Source organism: Dendropsophus ebraccatus, chromosome 5 (assembly GCF_027789765.1).
Source record: "Dendropsophus ebraccatus isolate aDenEbr1 chromosome 5, aDenEbr1.pat, whole genome shotgun sequence".
In the NCBI taxonomy this organism is placed as follows: domain Eukaryota; kingdom Metazoa; phylum Chordata; class Amphibia; order Anura; family Hylidae; genus Dendropsophus; species Dendropsophus ebraccatus.
This window is the reverse complement of record NC_091458.1, coordinates 133997675-134018768: the sequence shown is the minus strand read 5'-3', so window position 1 is coordinate 134018768 and position 21094 is coordinate 133997675. Positions and strand designations below refer to the sequence as shown.

The 21094-nt window shown below is 43.8% G+C and overlaps 1 protein-coding gene across 1 annotated transcript in view; it reads left to right on the top strand.

The window, feature by feature from the left end:
- Positions 1-14779: 14779 nt before the first annotated feature.
- Positions 14780-21094, top strand: part of ADGRB2 (adhesion G protein-coupled receptor B2) — a 145472-nt gene continuing 139157 nt past the window's right edge. The window contains exon 1 of the mRNA XM_069972977.1: positions 14780-14971. Coding sequence (XP_069829078.1) covers positions 14780-14971 — 192 coding nt within the window. The remainder of the gene's footprint in view (positions 14972-21094) is intronic.

Below are 21094 nucleotides of genomic sequence, written 5' to 3'. Positions count from 1 at the left end.
TGGGGGAGATTTATCAAACATGGTGTAAAGTGAAACTGGCTCAGTTGCCCCTAGCAACCAATCAGATTCCACCTTTCATTTTCCAACGCGTCTCTGAAGAATGAAAAGTGGAATCTGATTGGTTGCTAGGGGCAACTGAGCCAGTTTCACATTACACCATGTAATTAAATCTCTGTACAATATAGCCTGTGCTCATATTGTAAAGTATAGCTCCCGACCATACTTTACATTGTGTTTTATGGCAAATTGGAACACGGGCACACCCGAATGTGCCCACATTCCAATTACAATAAAGTTTTGTTCATCCAGCTGATACTGTCGGCTGGGTAAACATCTTGGACATCGGCCGTTGTTTGACCCGGCTGGGCCAAACAATGGCCGATATTTATTCAGTGTGTGAACATGGCCTATGGCTGTATCCTTGTTTTCCAGGACTCCCTAGGGCTGCATCCAACTTCAGCCAGGTTCACTTTACACCATGAAGGAACTTGTAGCAGTCGGCACTTGCTGGTAAAAAAAAATTTCATTTATTGATAATCTTGATAAAAAGTCAGCACAAAAGTCCATAAAAGTCCATGGAAATGCATACAGGACACACAGTCTGACATGTTACCGGCCCTTAATCATAGAAGCCGGTTACCACTATCTGCTTCTACTCACTTTACACCATGTTTGATAAATCTCCCCCTTCATAACCCTATTATATAGTAGTGCAAAAGTAGGTGGAAAGTAAGGGTATGGAGAGAGAGAGAGAGATTAAACATGGTGTAAAGTGAAACTGTCTCAGTTGCCCCTAGCAACCAGAGTCCACTTTTTATTCCTCACAGGTTCTTTAGAAAATTAATGGTGGAATCTGATTGGTTCCTAGGGGCAACTGAGCCAGTTTTACTTTATACCATGTTTGATAAATCTCCCCCGAATTATAACCCTATTACACATACTGTCCACCTACTTTTGGGCCACCCTGTGTGTGCATATTTATATATATATATATATATATATATATATATATATATATATACACTACCGTTCAGGGTAGTTTGGGGTCACCCAAACAATTTTGTGTTTTCCATGAAAAGTCACACTTCTTCACCACCATACGTTGTGAAATTAATAGAAAATAGAGTCAAGACATTGACAAGGTTAGAAATAATGATTTGTATTTGAAATAACATTGTTCTTACATCACACTTTGCTTTTGTCAAAGAATCCTCCTTTTGCAGCAATTACACCATTGCACACCTTTGGCATTCTAGCTATTAATCTGTTGAGGTAAGCTGGAGAAATTGCACCCCACGCTTCTAGAAGCAGCTCCCACAAGTTGGATTGGTTGGATGGGCACTTCTGGCGTACCATACGGTCAAGCTGCTCCCACAACAGCTCAATGGGGTTCAGATCTGGTGACTGCGCTGGCCACTCCATTACCTATGATAGAATACCAGCTGCCTGCTTCTGCTGTAAATAGTTCTTGCACAATTTGGAGGGGTGTTTAGGGTCATTGTCCTGTTGTAGGATGAAATTGGCTCCAATCAGGCGCTGTCCACTGGGTATGGCATGGCGGTGCAAAATTGAGTGATAGCCTTCCTAATTCAGAATCCCTTTTACCCTGTACAAATCTCCCACCTTACCAGCACCAAAGCAACCCCAGACCATCACATTACCTCCACCATGCTTAACAGATGGCGTCAGACATTCTTCCAGCATCTTTTCATTTGTTCTGCGTCTCACAAACATTCTTCTTTGTGATCCAAACACCTCAAACTTGGATTCATCCATCCACAACACTTTTTTCCAGTCTTCCTCTGTCCAATGTCTGTGTTCTTTTGCCCATCTTAATCTTAATCTTTTATTGGCCAGTCTATGGAATTTTCTTTGCCACTCTGCCCTGAAGCCCAAAATCCCGCAGCCGCCTCTTCACTGTAGATGTTAACACTGGTGTTTTGCGGGTACTATTTAATGAAGATGCCAGTTGGGGACCTGTGAGGCGTCTGTTTCTCAAACTAGAGACTCTAATGTGCTTATCTTCTTTCTTAGTTGTGCAACGTGGCCTCCCACTTCTTTTTCTACTCTAGTTAGAGCCTGTTTGTGCTGTCCTCTGAAGGGAGTAGTACACACCGTTGTAGGAAATCTTCAATTTCTTAGCAATTTCTCACATGGAATAGCCTTCATTTCTAAGAACAAGAATAAACTGTCGAGTTTTAGATGAAAGTTCTCTTTTTCTGGCCATTTTGAGCGTAAAAAGTAACCCCACAAATGTTATGCTCCAGAAACACAATCTGCTCAAAGGAAGGCCAGTTTTGTAGCTTCTGTAACGAGCTAGACTGTTTTCAGATGTTTGAACATGATTGCACAACGGTTTTCTAATCATCAATTAGCCTTCTGAGCCAATGAGCAAACACATTGTACCATTAGAACACTGAAATGAAAATTGCTGGAAATGGGCCTCTATACACCTATGTAGATATTGCACCAAAAACCCGACATTTGCAGCTAGAATAGTCATTTACCACATTAGCAATGTATAGAGTGTATTTGTTTAAAGTTAGGACTAGTTTAAAGTTATCTTCATTGAAAAGTACAGTGCTTTTCCTTAAAAATTAGGACATTTCAATGTGATCCCAAACTTTTGAACGGTAGTGTATATATATATATAAATATAAACGTCCAGTATGAAGTGCACTCTATTCAAACCGGTGCAAGGGTGCCAGCAGCTGGAGACCGAATCCACGTCTCCCCGTAAATAATCAAAGAATTCCGCAGCACAACCGTATGGTGAAAAAATCCAAAATTGTGTTTATTCCATTTCAGTAGAAAATTCCATGCAACGTTTCTGTCTCTTCTCGAGACCTTTCTCAAGCATGCTTGAGAAAGGTCTCGAGAAGAGACAGAAACGTTGCATGGAATTTTCTACTGAAATGGAATAAACACAATTTTGGATTTTTTCACCATACGGTTGTGCTGCGGAATTCTTTGATTATATATAAATATATATATATATATATATATATATATATATATATATATATATATATATACATACATATTCATATCCAGCACACCTATTAGTCAAGTTGGTGTATTCTTTTTAAGAATCAGATCAGGGGCGTAGCTAGGATTCATGGGGCCCCATAGCATAAAACTGTATTGGCCCCCCTTCCCTACACACAATACTCACTGACATGGCTAAAAAATAATATTTCTTGTGGCCATAGGCAGAATCCTGCATGCAGCCATACCAGTGACTGGTAGAGCAGAAAGCCAATGTCCGCTTGCTCTGTCAGTCCACTGTATTTAAAAAGAGCCTATTAGGAGCTTTTATGGTTATATACATAGGTGCAGGAGCAGACTACCTTCTGCTCAACCCATTATGTACTGCAGTGTGTAAGTGACCCAGTATTAATAATAATAGACAATTAGCTCTCTGCTTTAAGGCCCTTTTCCACCAACAGATCTGACGACAGATTATCTGCCAAAGATTTGTAGCCAAACCCAGGAACAGACTATAAATAGAGATGAGCGAACCTCGAGCATGCTCGAGTCGATCCGTACCCAAACTTTTGGCATTTGATTAGCAGTGGCTGCTGAAGTTGGATAAAGCCCTAAGGCTATGTGGAAAACATGGATATAGTCATTGGCTGTATCCATGTTTGCCAGACAACCTTAGAGCTTTATCCAAGTTCAGCAGCCACCGCTAATCAAATGCTGATCGTTTGGGTTCGAAAGGACTCGAACCCAAACCCAGTTCGCTCATCTCTAACTATAAACAGAGAACAGGTCATAAAGGAAAGACTGAGATTTTTCCTCTTTTCAAATCCACTCCTGGGTTTGGCTTCAAATCTTTGGCAGATAATCTGTCGTCAGATCTGTTGGTGAAATAGGGCCTTTACTACTCCTGCACTGATAACCCCTGACCTCTGCAGGAGCTCAGAGAACAGAGGTCAGAGGTTATCAGAGCAGTGGAGCAGAGAGTTAATTGTCTTTAGCTTATTAACCCTTTTTTGTATTGCAGCATGTAAGAAACACTGGGTCACTTATACACTGCAGTACACAAGGGGTTAAGCAGAATGACACAGGAGGCTCTTATCCTCCCTGTGCATCCCCGGGCCCTCCTCCCCCCAAGGGCCCGATAGCAACTGCCTTCCCTGCCTCTATGGTAGCTACGCCACTGAATCAGATGTATTGATTGAATTGAAATGAATGCATTTTCATGACTCAGTTAACAATCCGGCTGGTGGTTAGATTTTACTGACAGGCTCTAGGATTTTATTCTGTCTAGTGGCCTCAAGACCCCTAGCATATTATAGATCTGTACAACTTCTAAGATGCATGGGGCCATGTTGTATTACTTAGGTATTCTTGCCAAGATGCTAAAAGAATATTTCAGGAGTATGGTGCTGTACCGAGCACCATATGGAGGCACACAGAGTACCTTCTGCTCCAGAGTAGGGAACTGCTGGGCTCCTTTGGCTTCTTTACAGTCTTCATGTACATAAGGCTCCGTTCACATCTCCTAAAGGCATATGGTGGCATACCTCGCCTATTGACTCCTATTGTTACAAAAAATGGATACTGACAAACATGAAGAAGAACAAGATGTGTACCCTCTTTGATCTATTGTATTATATACACATATACTAGTGGAGACATGATTGATTCTTTGTTCTAATTTTGGCAATACCAATGCCTTATACACCAGATTACTCGTTGGAATATAACATACATCACCTGAAATTCACAAGCAATATAAAACCAATCAAAAAAAAAAGTACGAACTTAAAGAAACTAAAACTTTACTTTTATTCTCAAGTCTAAAACTTTTTAATAAACAACAAACACATAGGTTAAATTCATATGGTGTCACCCTTCAGGTGATCTTCCAAAGAGAAAGTCTATTGCAGATGGGTATCCAGTAGGGATGAGTGAAAATGGAGCATGTTTGAGTCTGATCATTCGGCATCTGAATACGCTGAAGACGTTGGATGCAGCCCTAGGGATGCCTATGTATCCATGTTATCCAGCACTCCCTAGGGGCTGCATCCAACTTCTTCAGCCACCGATATTCAAATGCCAAAAGATTGGACACGAGCATGCTCAAATTGTACCCTTCTCTAGTATCTGCCCAATATAAAGTAGAACATCTGCTGTTTAGGACATGCTAATGGACTGATCCTTTTACTTCCCAGGAAAGACTGGTAGTGATAGGGTACAGCAATCTGATTACTAGGGGTAGCATTATTATGCTAATAATAGGGGTGCCTATTATTCCTTACACTAGGTCCTGATTCCACCCCTGACCCTCGGGCATCCCTGGACTGGAACCAATCCCTCTCTGGCCTACCAATAGGCTAAATAAACTTTCAAATTTGTTATCCGGCTGTAGAGTCAGATGGTGGTCAGGAGGTGGTGGTTGTTGTTGTTGTTGTTGTTATTATTACATGAGAAGTAGGGAGGTTAATATTATTATCTTGAGATCCTGGATTCAAATCCGACCAGTTAGTTTAGTTTGTAATTTAGATTGTAAGGCTGCATTCACACGTCCTGTAAAATTTTAGGAACCATTCGAAATCAATTCATCCATTCCCACGATCAGTGCCGCGACCCCCCACTGTGATCCACACTGCGAAAAAATAGGACATGTCCTAGTGCGGAGAAGGATTGCAGCACGGATCCCCCAATAGAGGTGCAGCCCCAGCCCCCGACAGCAGAGATGACAGGAGCAAATAATCTGACAACTCGCCTACACCTCCCTTGATGGCCGGCTTGTTCACCAGAAGTGGCGCCGTCCCTCGCTGCCTTCTTCTCCCGGCACCAGCACGAACCAGCCCATTAGAGTTCAGATGAACATTAGTAGGCTGGCCGGCATGGTGGGAAGTAGCAAGTAGTTAGATTATGCACTCCTGTCATCTCAGCTGCCGGGTGTCGCGGGAGGGGGGCTGCACTTCTATTGGGGGATCGAATGAGGCCTAAGAACAGTTGAGGGACAGATGTTAGTCAATAGTAATCTCTGCACGGTGCCGAAGAAAATAATGGCTCAATATAAATAATTCAATATTTATTATTCCATTTAGAGTATAGAATTTGTAGTGTCATCGTGCAGAAATGATTAAGTACTATTGGACCACAATGTAAAAGAAAGTAGTCCTCAGGGCTAACGTATGGAAGCCAGCAGAGGCTCTACACCACTGTCACAGTCAGAGATTTTAATACATTTTGTGGTTTCTAAAGAATTGTTTAAATGTTCTACACAATAAAATTTCATTGATCCTGTACCAATGGGAACCGGTCATTGCTGATTTACAATGTATTGCAGATTAGCAGGATAAATCTTAATTTTGTCTGCCCAAAGACTTTTCATAACCCTTCCTGGAAGTTAGACGGCTTCGCAGAATTCTGCTATTTTGTTTACCTCAGGACTTTCAACATTTCTGGACGTTATAAAGATTGGCATTGGAACTGCACTGGACGTGTGCCAGGCCATTGAAAATTCTGGACCACTAGGTTCAAGGTTAAGGAAATGCTTCTGTAGATGTAATAGCTGGGTGGCTTTTTTTGCCATGAAGTACAGATTTTAGGAAAACAAATAATGCGGTTCAGAAACTCCTTGTTGACCACAGCAGCCTTTTTATAGAGGTCATATTGAGGCCTAATCCCTGACTATATGCCTTTTTACAGAGGGGTAGGCAGAGCTTAGAATGTGATCCATGGCAGTGATGGGTTCAGCTGTCTCATACTGTAATGACCAGAATCTTAAAGGGAATCTGCCAGCTGTAATTCCTGTTCCAAACTGCTGACACTGATAAATAGCTGTTAGGACAAGGAGGCACATCATGCCTTTCATATATCTATCTGTGCTTCCAGGGCGTAGAGAAATGCTTTTATTCTATAGTACAAGGAGTCAAAGAGACTTTTTTCTAAATTCCTGATCTGCTACAAGCTGGAAGGCCTCCTCTCTCAACTTCTCCCTGCTTGAATGACACCTGAGTCCCAAGCAGGGCCCGTTATGGGAGGGGGAGTAAGGAGGTTGTACAGATTACACGTGATCACAGATTACACCCGTGTCCCAAGCAGGGCCCAGAATGGGAGGGGGAGTAAAGCCCCTATTATACGCGGCGACATAGAAGAGCAACGAGCGCTAATACATGCGGCGGCAGTGAGTGGGTGAGTACAGGGGGGGCCATGGGGAGCTGCGGGGGGGGCTGTCAAGGTGATCACTAGATCGTCCAGGCAGCCCATAGGGGATATCAGCGGTCTGCTACCACAGTCATATGTCTTTCAACATGTTGAAAGGCAAATGACAGCAACGATCAGCCAACATCGTTCATGTCGGCTTATCGTTGCCTTCTATTACACGGGACGTTATCGGCCGATGATAGGACCTTAAGGAGGTTTTACAGAGTACACCTGAGTCACAAGCAGGGACGGTATGGGAGGGGGAGTAAGGAGGTTGTACAGATTGCACCTGAGTACAGATGACACCTGAGACACAAGCAGGGTCGGTATGGGAGGGGGAGTAAGGAGGTTGTATAGATTGCACCTGAGTACAGATGACACCTGAGACACAAGCAGGGTCGGTATGGGAGGGGGAGTAAGGAGGTTGTATAGATTGCACCTGAGTACAGATGACACCTGAGACACAAGCAGGGTCGGTATGGGAGGGGGAGTAAGGAGGTTGTACAGATTGCACCTGAGTACAGATGACACCTGAGACACAAGCAGGGTCGGTATGGGAGGGGGAGTAAGGAGGTTGTACAGATTACTACATTTCAGGATTTCCGCATTTTTCTACATTCTGGAATCATAGATGCATATTTAAAAGGTACAGTGTGTCTCCCTGATCTAACAACTAACACTTTCAGCCATTTGAAATGTGAATTGCAGCTGACAGATTTCCTTTTATGCTGATTACCAGCAGACACCATATCTTCTATTAATCATATACAGAGCTACAAAAGCTCGAGCAAGATTGGTTGATCCGACCGAAATGTCGCCAAGTAACAATGCTACAGTGCAATTTTTCTGGCTAGATTGTGTTTGAAGAATTATTGGAATAAAACTTTTGTGTTTCTTACACTTGAGTACCATGTCTCCTATGCGTAATCTTTTGGCACTCTTTCTTACTGTCGGGACAGTCAATTGTTATTGTTTATTTGTGTGTCACATGGATCTCTAGACCAATGAGTGTGTTTCTTCTTCTGTCCTATCGTTTCTCTCTTTACTTTCTACATATGCACTCTTCACCCACTCACAGCACGCCTTACAGGGGCTGTAGATAGGAAGTCACATGGGTAGAGAAAGTGTAGTGGTCTTTTGTCACTGGACTCTGTAGAGGAAGGTCACAAGCAAGAACGTTCTCTATAGTTGTCTAGTTGGGCCCTAGACCTCTGCCAGGTCCCCAGTCTCTGTGTGCAGTCTAGAAGCAGACTCAGGCACATGAAGTTACGGACAACTTTAAGGGATGTGTGAATAAGGCCTTACAATTTTAAGGTCATCCATGAAGAGGATCGGTCACAAATCGGTGACAATGAATATCTAGGTCTGGTTAGAATTGGATGGTCATGGGTTTACTTGTAACATATATTAATTGTTGTAAGAATAATCAATAGGAGATTGTATCAGAAGTATAATCAGAAAGGAGCTACTGTGCCATCCCCACATAAAAATATTATCATTAAAAAATGTTTTCATTAGCGACTTCCTGCATGTGTTAACTTTTAATAGGCAGTTCCTGGAAGAAGTGGTGTCCTTCTGTCCTTCATTATTTTCTGCTTATCTAATTTCCTATTCATTAGTGACTATACATTGCCTTTCCAGTCTTCTGAATAAAAGCTGATTGTAGCACTATATTAATAATTATATTAGGCTGTGTTTATACCCCATTAACATACAGTACGCACCAGAAATATCTCATAACATAAAAATGCATCGACTCTCCTTTAGCTTAGGATTAGGGATGAGCGACTAGTGAAATATTTGAAAGTTCGAAATTTGATTTGAGTAGACCGCGATGCTCAACTATTTGATCGAATATCGAACCCCATTAAGGTCTATGGGAAAAAATGCTTGTGACTTGGTGATCCTCAGGTGGTCGAATTTAGGTTACCAAGTCCACCATGACACCTCAGAAAATGATGCAACCACCTCTGGAATGCAACCAGGACAGCAGAGGAAGCATGCCTGGGTGCATCTAACACGCCAAAGACGCATCATTACACAACTATCACAGACTATCAACTATATACTCCAAACATAGTGTAGATACACTGCAGCTTATTCCTCACAGTGTACTCCAGCTGCCTGCCTATCTGAACACACTGATGCGCTGCTAGCCGGTTTAATGGCTGTACATACAGTACGTGTGATCAATTTCTGATATTTATAATTTTAGCCCTAACAAGGGCTTTTGGCGGTCCCTTCTACCTAAAATCACCTTACACCTAACTGTCCCTGCTATACACCGTCTCCCTGTCTAGCTCCACATAGCATCTGAACACAAATCTGAAAAACACTATTCGTGTACTTTGAAGGTCATTACCTGTGTGCTCCTAGTGCCTGTCTTACATCCCCTGCATAGTTATTGGTTAAAAAATAGTGTACTATTTGATCAAATACCTACTCGATCGAGCAGTACTTGCTCATCTCTATCTCAACACAATATTGGGATCCTATCACAACACTCCAAAAATTTGCATAACAGTAACTGGGTGTTTACGCATTCATAAACATAACCTTCAATAGCTGTTGGACAAACAATTGTTTGGTTATCAGGTGTCTCACCCAATCCCCCAATACACATGAACATTTTGCCCTACTCTTCTCTCTCTAACATAATTTTTTTGGGGAAAGTTGGTTGGCAGGTCCCACTGAAAACAGCAGGTTGGTATGACTTTTGGCTAATGTGTATTGGGACAATATTGACAGGCTGGACATGTGGGCTTCGTCTCAAGCCTTTGAAGTACGGTGGAGGATGCACTGTTGACCCTGAGTTTGTGCCTGCATTGTTTATTGTCTCGCATTGGTCTGAACAGTGCTCTATTTCTTTTCTTGCTGTGCTAATTGAATTCTATCTAATCTGTCTGTTTTTTTTTTGTTTGTTTGTTTTTTTTCCTGAGTTTATTTTGGGCTGCAGACAGTTAAGTTAGGTGTGATTCAGTCACCATTATAACTTCTTCCTACTAGCCTATGATCTGTGTGGTCTGGATTCCAGAGGACTGGTCCAACGCTGAAACGGGACTCTGACATCACATAAGAATTCCTCTGGCCCTATATTCAGTGCTTGATATAAGTCTTATTTGGGTTTGGCTGGTGTTCATCTGTATTGATATTTTGTATCTTCTGACCTTTGGCTCACCCTTCTCTGACTTCCCATTTTTTTCTGCTGACTTGGTTCTGTATTTGCTATATCTGGTTTTGACCTATATCTGCCTGACCAGTCCTTATTGTGTTTTGATCAGTCATGATCTTCAGACCCCAACCATTACAAGTCTATGGTGCCATCCAGATATGTCCAAACATTCAGACCCTGACCAAAAAAACAGCATCACATGTTTACAGGATGTGTGTGGTATTGCCGCTTAACCCCATTTACTTCACTAGAGCTGAGTTTCAATATCAGACACAATGACCGAATGTGGTGCTGTTCCGGAAAAATGTAGCCATGTCTTTTTTGTTTCTAGACAGCCCCTTTATTTTATGTAAATATTAGTGTTGAGCGAGTACTAAAATGCTTGAGTGCTTGCTACTTGAGTTGAGTCAATGCTCCTGTGCTCAACTTGAGTTACGAACCCCATGTCAGAATTGAGCATATAACTAGGTGCCCCCTGTTAGGCAGAGTGGAGGGTGCCTGGTTAACCTTTTATATTTTTTGTCCATTCTTTTTTTATATTTTGCCCCTTTAAATAGATTTTTAAATAAAGTATACAAATATTAGAACAAAAAAATGTATATCTAATGTAAACATCCCTTCAAGGGACAAAAAATACAAAAAAAAGAAACAAAAATTAGTCTACTGCGATGATGGTTTAAGCCGTCAGTTATGGAGGATGTATGGTCACCTTTACTCGAGCATCACAAGGTGCTTGGTGGAGTATCGAGCTTGACGCCACACCCCATTGCTCGATTGACCTCTAGGCTCCACCGTTCATGCTTGCTCAACACTAGTAAATATTAGTCATGACAATAACTACAGAAGATGAATTGCACTTCAACTTCAAACGCATTCATTTCTATCAGTATTAGGCCAAGTTTACATCTAAAAGTTCTGCATAGAATTGACTTTCGATCCGATTATGATGATGATTGGTTTTGATTGTGCAAAAAGCGTCTACAGTATATATGGCAATTTTCTGCTACAATACAAAAAAAAGATTTTTTTTTTTTTTTTCTAACAACTGCCCAGAAAGAATGGGAGATCATTTACTCCTCTTTTGACAACCTAAAACAACTCCATTCTAGGCAGTGATAAAGCTCGTATAATGACAAAAAATGTTTATCATTGCAACAGCAATCATCAATTGAAAACAGACGCGACAGGCTACTTAGACTCCGAGATGATCACAACGTACTCCAGAAATGAGTCAGATCGCTCACAAAATCATTGCCACGCTTACCGAGAGAACAGAGAGGGGAAAGAGCATATGACTCCTGGAACTAATGGCCACATAATTCACAATAATACGCTCTAACCAATACATACGAGAGAACAATGTGCACAGCTAATATGTATACAGTATGTGCTGGAATCCAGTATACGTGTGCCTCGGAGTGCTCTTCTGTATGCATGCGTTCAGGGCACACAGTCATTTCTATTCTTTGTGAATGTGTGGGGAGCTGGAATCTTGGTTACCAGAGCAACACGGGGATGGAAGAGGCATGGGGAGCGATGGGGAGCGCTGAGAATCTGCATCTCACAAGAGTTTGGGAGGATTCCAGGAGGCGACAGGACCACCCAGTGGCAATATAATGATGACTGCTGGATACCTGGCTCGCTCCTTCCTCCTTACCTCATCCCCCTTTCTGCACTAGTGCGGGATGTACTTGCTTCGCCCACTAGGACAACATGTCCACAAGGACTTTAATTTGTCTTTTTTTTTTTTTTACAGTCCAATAAGGGAACATTGGAATTAGCATAGAGAGACGTGTTTGTTTTATAACAAAGCTGCGTGACACATCAGATTATTAATAATTACAGTGTTCAGCACCAGCAGCAAAATCCACTCAAAGTACAGGACAGCTAGAAGCCTGAGCATATAATTTTTGCAAGGGGACTTCAGGGACTCGGGGGGAGGAAATTGGAAAGCTTTCTCCAAAAACATCTGAGTCTTTTCTTGTAATGTGAAAACTTTTGAGACAAATACTTGTGGTTGGGGGAATTTATATACTTCATAATGTAACCTGCATAGCACAGGACAATGACCGGGAATTGCAGGTCCCAAATTACCAAGTCTGCTACATTTGACAACCTTTCCATAGGATATCAATTTTAAAAAAAAAACTTTCTGTAGGGATATTTGGCTTGGGAGTAAAATTAATGGAAAACACAAAGGGGGACATTTATTATACCAGTCTTAAATTAGGCCCCATCCCATTTTTTCACGGGCAAATTTACAAAGAAGCGTCTTGCCGCGAACCCCCACCCCCACCCTGCCCATCCGTTTAGCGAGGCATACGGCAGGCATACGCCAGGGAGGGAGGAGCGAATTTTCTTACTGGCCATAACTTTCATGAACACCCCCTTAAAAGTTTACACTCCAGTGATTTTATATCATAAAAGTAGGGCATTTAAAGTGAATACATCAAAACGCCGCTCGGTTCCTGCACTTCACACCACTCTTTTTTTAAGCACTGACATGGCTCTATACACTGGAGGCAGGCCTGGTGCCCCCCAGTGTGACAATACCCCCTCTGTGGTGTCCCTTTATTAGAATCAACAGGTCCATGTCAAAGAAGGGAGGGGATATATCATCACACTGGGGGGGGGCACAAGGCCCGCCTCTAGTGCATAGAGCCAGGCCAGTGCAGGAGAAGAAAATAGTGCAGAGTGCAGGAACCAGGCAGGGTTTTCAAAAAAGGATTGGGTAATGTAAAATAAAAAAGTGATATACCTGATTGTACATTCGTTTTTAGTAGACACATGCAATGGTGAGTTCCTCATCTTTTTTTTTTTTTAAGATTTAAAGTTTTTATTACTTTCAAAAGCAAAGTATTACAATACAATGACGTTAAGGCAGTATGTGAGCTCATCTTTTTTTTTTAAACAAAAGCCAACACCAGTGGGGGGTATACCACAACAACAAATGTCAGTGTCTCAATAACTTGAGACTACAAGCCTCTACACAGTGAACAGCACTGAGGCCCACTGATCCCTCTAGCTAGGATAGAAAGAGATCATCAGCCACTGTTGCCTTTAGTGGGGGGGGGGGGGGGGGGGTCTGTGTTAAAGTGTGGACAGAGATACTTCTTTCATCTGTGTAGTATCAGTACTCACGTAAGGACCTGTGATGATATCATGGTCACATGATCATGATCTCCCAGGCCCATAAACCAGGGGCAGTATAAAAGAAGATGGAGCACAGGGGAGCTGTTGAAGTACCTGTATAAGTGGTGTGTGGGGGGGAGGGAGGGGGGGGACAAGGGGAAGAGGGTGGAGTTTCCACAAGTAGGAGGTGAAGTTGCACAAGAGAAGGTGAAGGGAGCCAGTGCTGCTGTTTGTATTTGTATATGTGGATGCCTATGTGTGTTTCTGCCTATGTCTGCTTATCTGTGTGTGTCTCTGTCTGTGTGTCTTTGGGGGGGGGGGGTTTGCGTTTGTGTGTGTGTCTGTCTTTGTGTGTCTGTGCCCGTCTGTGTGTGTGTTTGCCTATATGTGTCTGTTGTGTATGTATGTGTCTGTCTGTAGGTGTGTGTGTGAGTGTGTGTGTCTGCCGGGTGTTATGGAGACAGGTGTGCTGCACTGTGGTGCTGGTTGACTGGTAGAGCAGTATGTTTTAGTGAAGTGTGATGTTGGGTTATATAGGTGGAACAGTATGTATTGGTTCGGTGTGGTGTTGGGTTATACAGGTGGAGCAGAGTATATTGGAGCAGTGTTATGTTCGGTTATACAGGTAGAGGCATTTTTTGTAGCACTATGGTTTTGGTTTGTCACTGGTAAAGAATTATTTATTGTTGGATGTAGTACACTGCTGTAGTGTTGGTTTACCATAGGTGGAACAATATTTATTCTGCATTGAGGTGTTAGTTTACTAAAGGGGAACAATATTTGCTGCTGCCACATGGTTTTCGTTTACTACAGATGGCACAGTATTTATTTATGCATGCAGTGTTGGGTTACTAAAGGTGTTTTTTTTTTTTCTGCTGCACTATGGTTTTGGTTTGTTACTAGTAGAAAATTATTTATTACTGCTCTGCAGTATTGGTTTACTACAGGTGGAGCAGTATTTATTTATGGACTATGGTGCTGATTTGGCACTGCTGTGGGATATTATGTGCACTACATGGCAGTATCTGGCATTGGACAGAAGCATGTGTTTGTTGGTGAGGCCCCAGCAGAGCCCTTGGGCACAGCCGTGAAATGCACCGCCCCACTGACCAAACCATCCCCATTTCGCGACTCCTCCTCCCTTCCCAGCCACATCCGATGCCATCCTATTCCTTTCTCGCATGGGGTGCGTTGGTCCGTCAGCCTCTCAGCAGGGATTTGTGAAGAGCAGCCACTAGAAGGGGGGGGGGGGGGGGGAGACAGCTCCCTGCAGTGCGGTCCTTGGCCCTGTTCTTACAAGGGGAAATGACATTGACAGACAGAGTAGCAAATTGCTCATCGCTTCTTTGTCAGAGTCAGTGTTTCACAGTCAGTACAGAGCGTAGGGGAGCCCCCTATGAGTCATTTGCCCCCGGGCAGCCGCCTACCCTGCCCAATGGGAAAGACAGCTCTGGTCTGGACTTACCTGGAGAGAAGATACAAAAGATTGCCCTATGGGTGAGAAGGCTAGCTGGGGGAGCCAGTGTGATGCTCTGGGCAATATTCTAAGCCTTATTTTAAAACATACCACCTACCTAAACCACCTAGACAAAGTATACTCCTGGATTGCCCCATTATTAACAGTATTCTCTAAAGGCAGTGACCTCTTCCAACAAAATAATGCAAGCAAAGTTTGAGGAGCGTGACAAATAGTTTAAGGTGATGACTTGACCTCCAAATTCCTCAGATCTCAATCCAGTTGAACATATGTGAGATATACCTGGTAAACAATTACAATACATGGAGGCTACACTACCTACAGGACTCATAGGATCCTCTGCACATATGTTGTTTCCAGATGTCACGGCCAACTGCAATGTCATGGCCTGGGCGAGCGATTGCTTGCTCAGCCAGTCAGTGACTGGGATGGTGTGTTGTCCCAGTTACGGATTGGTTGAGCGGGCAGTCACTCAGCCGGGTACGTGACTTTGCAGCTGGAAGAGCAGTAAGTCACCAGTGGCTGTTTTGGGGCATGAGAATAGGTAAGTTTAGGAAGCTTTAAGACTTTATTTAATTCGGTGGCACTTTTCCTTTAATGCTTTGCATAGCAAGTTCCTTAGTTTTAGCTTCTTAACTCTTCTGATAAGATGACCTTTATAGTCCAATTTGGTAGTTATGGACAGCATCACTCTTTTCCTTTATATACCAGTTTAAAAGCTATTCCTCATTGTCTGTGCTCTGTGCACTCAATTTCTGTCCTTGACAGTACCTAAGGTGAAAAGATGTATTTCACCTCAGTACAGACAAAAATCTCAAACTCATACGGATCCCGAGCAGCGTGGTTTTAGCTTCATCTTCCCAGTGGAAGACGTACCATGCATATTTAATCACACAGGCATTATACCCAGAAGGGGAAATGATTCATGTTTTGCACCAGAAAACATACATCTAGGGCCCTGTCTTGAAGGCTGTACGTTGAAGACTAGAATTTAAAGTGAGGTACATGAATTGCGTTCTTTATTTTTTGCATCTTTTAGCTAATTAGTATTTATCCAGGAGGGGGCAGCTGTACTCTATGGTGCCGGGCTCAGCAAGCCGTGTGCTGTCGCTCATAGGCGCTATTAAAGGTGAAAGCTTTCCAAATGATCATTGTTTTTCATATGATGGCAAACTCCCTTATTCAGCATTTCTATTTGGGAAATAGAGAGCTGGTTAGAATAGCTTCTTAAAGGTGTCAAACCGGGTAAAAAAAAAAAAAAAGTTCTTTAAAGGCCTGCTGTATAAAACCTGCAAATATACAAGTATATGTAAAGAAGTGGGCTGTGTGGACAATGTACGGCATTGTGGTAGTCGGTGACCAGCTGGCTGTAGAAGTTCACCATAGTCTAGCAGTTCTACTTGGGCAGTGATTTTTGAGTGTTCTTTACTAGAGATGAGCGCACCGGGTTCGGGTTTGAGTCGATCCGAACCCGAACTTTCGGCATTTGATTAGCGGTGGCTGCTGAACTTGGATAAAGCTCTAAGGTTGTCTGGAAAACATGGATACAGCCAATGACTATATCCATGTTTTCCACATAGCCTTAGGGCTTTATCCAACTTCAGCAGCCACCGCTAATCAAATGCCGAAAGTTCGGGTTCGGATGGACTCGAGCACGCTCCAGGTTCGCTCATCTCTATTCTAAAAAAAACTGTGAAAAAAATGGATGCATTTGTGTGCATCCATTCAGATCCATTTTTCTATTGACTTCCATTAAAAAGAAGAAAAAAAAACGGAGCAAAATAGATACAAAAATGAGGTTGACTACATTTTTGTGTACTTAAAAAGAAAAAGATCTGTTTTGATCGTTTTTTTTAATAATGGAAGTCAATGGAAGACAAACGGATCTAAGCGAATGCACACAAATGCATCAGTTTTTTTTTCAGCCGTTTTTTGCTAAAAATTTTCTTGCGAAAATCTTTTTCTTTCAAATCAACTGGTGTCAGAAAGTTATATAGATTTGTAATTTACTTCTATTAAAAATCTCAAGTCTTCCCATACTTATCAGCTGCTGTATGTCCTGCAGGAAGTGTTTTTTTTATATTTAGTCTGACACAGTGCTGTCTGCTGACATCTCTGACCGAGACAGGAACTCTCTAGAGAAGGAGAGGTTTTCTATGGGAATTCAAAATATAACCCATGTGGTCTGATCCAGGAGAACATCTGGTGGGGCGTGTTCTGTTTAGTCCTGCTGGGGCAGTGTTCTGTTTAGTCCTGCTGGGTTGTTCTGTTTAGTGCTGCTGGGGCGGTGTTCTGTTTAGTGCTGGTGGGTTGTTCTGCTTAGTGCTGCTGGGGCGGTGTTCCGTTTAGTCCTGCTGGGGCGGTGTTCTGTTTAGTGCTGCTGGGGCGGTGTTCTGCTTAGTGCTGCTGGGGCGGTGTTCTGCTTAGTGCTGCTGGGGTGATGTTCTGTTTAGTCCTGCTGTGGCGGGGTTCTGTTTAGTGCCGCTAGGGAGGTGTTCTGTTTAGTCCTGCTGGGGTGGTGTTTTGTTTAGTTCTGATTGGGATGTGTTCTGTTTAGTCCTGCTGGTGCGGTATTCTGTTTGGTCCTGCTGGGGCGGTGTTCTGTTTAGTCCTGCTGGGGCGGTGTTCTGTTTAGTCCTGCTGGGGTGGTGTTTTGTTTAGTTCTGATTGGGAGGTGTTTTGTTTAGTCCTGCTGGGGTGATGTTATGTTTAGTGCTGATGGGGAGGTGTTCTGCTTAATGCTACTGGGGAGGTGTTCTGTTTAGTCCTGCTGGGGATGTGTTCTGTTTAGTCCTGCTGGGGCGGTGTTCTGTTTAGTCCTGCTGGGGATGTGTTCTGTTTAGTCCTGCTGGGGCGGTGTTCTGTTTAGTCCTGCTGGGGTGGTGTTCTGTTTAGCCCTGCTGGGGTGGTGTTCTGTTTAGTCCTGCTGGGGATGTGTTATGTTTAGTCCTGCTGGGGTGATGTTTTGTTTAGTGCTGATGGGAAGGTGTTCTGTTTAATGCTACTGGGGAGGTGTTGTGTTTAGTCCTGCTGGGGATGTGTTCTGTTTAGTCCTGCTGGGGCAGTGTTCTCTTTAGTCCTGCTGGGGCAGTGTTCTGTTTAGTCCTGCTGGGGCGGTGTTCTCTTTAGTTCTGCTGGGCTGGTCCTCTATTTAGTCCTGCTGGGCCAGTCCTCTATTTAGTCCTACTGGGGTGGTGTTCTGTTTAAACTTGCTGGGGATGTGTTCTATTTAGTCCTGCTGGGGCGGTGTTTTGTTTAGTGCTGCTGGGGCGGTGTTTTGTTTAGTCCTGCTGGGGCGGTGTTTTGTTTAATGCTGCTGGGGCGGTGTTCTGTTTAGTCCTGCTAGGATGCAGTTCTGTTTAGTCCTGCTGAGGTGGTGTTCTGTTTAGTGCTGCTGGGGTGATTTTCTATTTAGTGCTGCTGGGAAGGTGTTTTGTTTAGTCCTGCTGGGGTGGTGTTTAAAGATGATCAAACATCAGAAAATCTTAGGTCGAAAAATCGAACTTGAACATTTTCAAACGTGAAGCATTTGATTCCCGATGCCTTCCCAGTCTGTTAGGTAATTGGTAATAGGCTGTATCCCGGAATTCCAGGCGTTACACGGACTGTCTCCTCCTTTCCCACGGACCGGGAAGGCATCGGGAATCAAATGCTTCACGTTCGAAAATGTTCGAGTTCGATCAAACCTAAGATTTTCCGATGTTTGATCAACTGTAGTGGTGTTCTGTTTAGTCCTGCTGGGGCGGTGGTCCGTTTAGTCCTGCTAGGGCGGTGTTCTGTTTAGTCCTGCTGGGGAGGTGTTCTGTTTAGTCCTGCTGGGGCGGTGGTCCGTTTAGTCCTGCTAGGGCGGTGTTCTGTTTAGTCCTGCTGGGGAGGTGTTCTGTTTAGTCCTGCTGGGGAGGTGTTCTGTTTAGTCCTGCTGGGGCGGTGTTCTGTTTAGTCCTGCTGGGGCGGTGTTCTGTTTAGTTCTGCTGGGGAGGTGTTCCGTTTAGTCCTGCTAGGGCGGTGTTCTGTTTAGTCCTGCTGGGGCGGTGTTCCGTTTAGTCCTGCTGGGGCGGTGTTCCGTTTAGTCCTGCTGGGGAGGTGTTCTGTTTAGTCCTGCTGGGGCGGTGTTCTGTTTAGTCCTGCTGGGGTGGTTTTCTGTTTAGTCCTGCTGGGGAGGTGTTCTGTTTAGTCCTGCTGGGGCGGTGTTCTGTTTAGTCCTGCTGGGGCGGTGTTCTGTTTAGTCCTGCTGGGGAGGTGTTCCGTTTAGTCCTGCTAGGGCGGTGTTCTGTTTAGTCCTGCTGGGGCGGTGTTCCGTTTAGTCCTGCTGGGGCGGTGTTCCGTTTAGTCCTGCTGGGGAGGTGTTCTGTTTAGTCCTGCTGGGGTGATGATCTGTTTAGTCCTGCTGGGGAGGTGTTCTGTTTAGTCCTGCTGGGGCGGTGTTCTGTTTAGTCCTGCTGGGGTGGTTTTCTGTTTAGTCCTGCTGGGGCGGTGTTCCGTTTAGTCCTGCTGGGGTGGTGTTCTGTTTAGTCCTGCTGGGGCGGTGTTCCGTTTAGTCCTGCTAGTGCGGTGTTCTGTTTAGTCCTGCTGGGGTGGTGTTCCGTTTAGTCCTGCTGGGGCGGTGTTCCGTTTAGTCCTGCTGGGGAGGTGTTCTGTTTAGTCCTGCTGGGGTGATGATCTGTTTAGTCCTGCTGGGGAGGTGTTCTGTTTAGTCCTGCTGGGGAGGTGTTCTGTTTAGTCCTGCTGGGGCGGTGTTCCGTTTAGTCCTGCTGGGGTGGTGTTCTGTTTAGTCCTGCTGGGGCGGTGTTCTGTTCAGTCCTGCTGGGGTGGTTTTCTGGAAAGTCCTGCTGGGGCGGTGTTCCGTTTAGTCCTGCTGGGGTGATGTTCTGTTTAGTGCTGCTGGGGAGGTGTTTAGTACTACAAGAGGTTTTTGTATAGTGCTGATGGAGATTTGTAAGAGGTATTTGTATAGTGTTGTTATGGAGGAGTTCTGTATTTCTAGGGGGTATTATGTATATGTATGTATATCTAGTTTGGTACAGATATCTTGGTCCCATGTGTCAAAGCTATGAAAAAAGAAAACTAGAAAGAAAGTGACAAATGTGGTTGACACATTGATATATAGTGTAAAAAATAGGCGATATTCTGTGCTGCAGAGATGCAGGATGCAATATGAGAAGAAGAGAAGCTACTGTAGCATAGATGTGTGATGCTCTAGAGACAATGTTCTGCTAGGAAACTTATGGTCCTGGCATCATGTGGGGATTCCCATAACTTACAGGACTTAAAGTGGACCTGTCAGCAGCTTTATTTGCTGACTAAAATAAAGGCACTGTACAATCTAGCGTATTACCCTGAATCAGGAAATATAACTCAAATAGGGGTTCATGACCAATAGAGACAGGCAGCGAGCAGTTAGCCTTTTCTTCAATTTAGTCCTTTACTCCAATGCAATAGACAGCTCAGATATCAAATACACAGCAGTATGGTGAGGAAGAGCGCCAAAGCTTACTCTTCTTGTGCCCAGCCAAATCTACATCTGCCCCTCATAGAGACTCACACCACTCAGCTATCCTGCCCCCACCTACTGTGCAATGTCAGTGAGCAGGGGGAGGATGGGACCAGATTACCAGGTAGAGACGACCCCTCTCCAGAGAGAGTAGTCCTTCCCAGCCTGGGATATACATGCAGTGTTAGGAGAGAAGGGGTTGAACATTGCTGGACTGCTTGATGCATAGATGAATGCAACATGGGCTTCATCTTCTAATTTGCATAACACTTCTAGAGCTTATATCTAGGCACTGGAGCAATGGATTTCGATAAACGTTATTTCTCCTGACTCAGGTTAAGATGCCTTATTATACTCTGCCTTTATTTTAGTCAACAAAAAGCTATTGACAGGTCCACTTTAAAACAACTCTTTACCCACAATCTTCTCCTCCCCCCCAAACCGTTTGTTCCTTTATATAGCTGCTTTAATCCAAGATCTGTCCTGGGGTCCATTCGGCAGATGATGCAGTTATTGTCCTAAAAAACAACTTTTAAACTTGCAGCCCCATGTCAAATTGGCGTAGCCTAGAGTACCCGTGCTCTATGCCTGCACCTCCTCTCCGTCCCTCCTCCCTGCCCTCCTCCCCATTAGGAATGTCCCAGGAAGGATT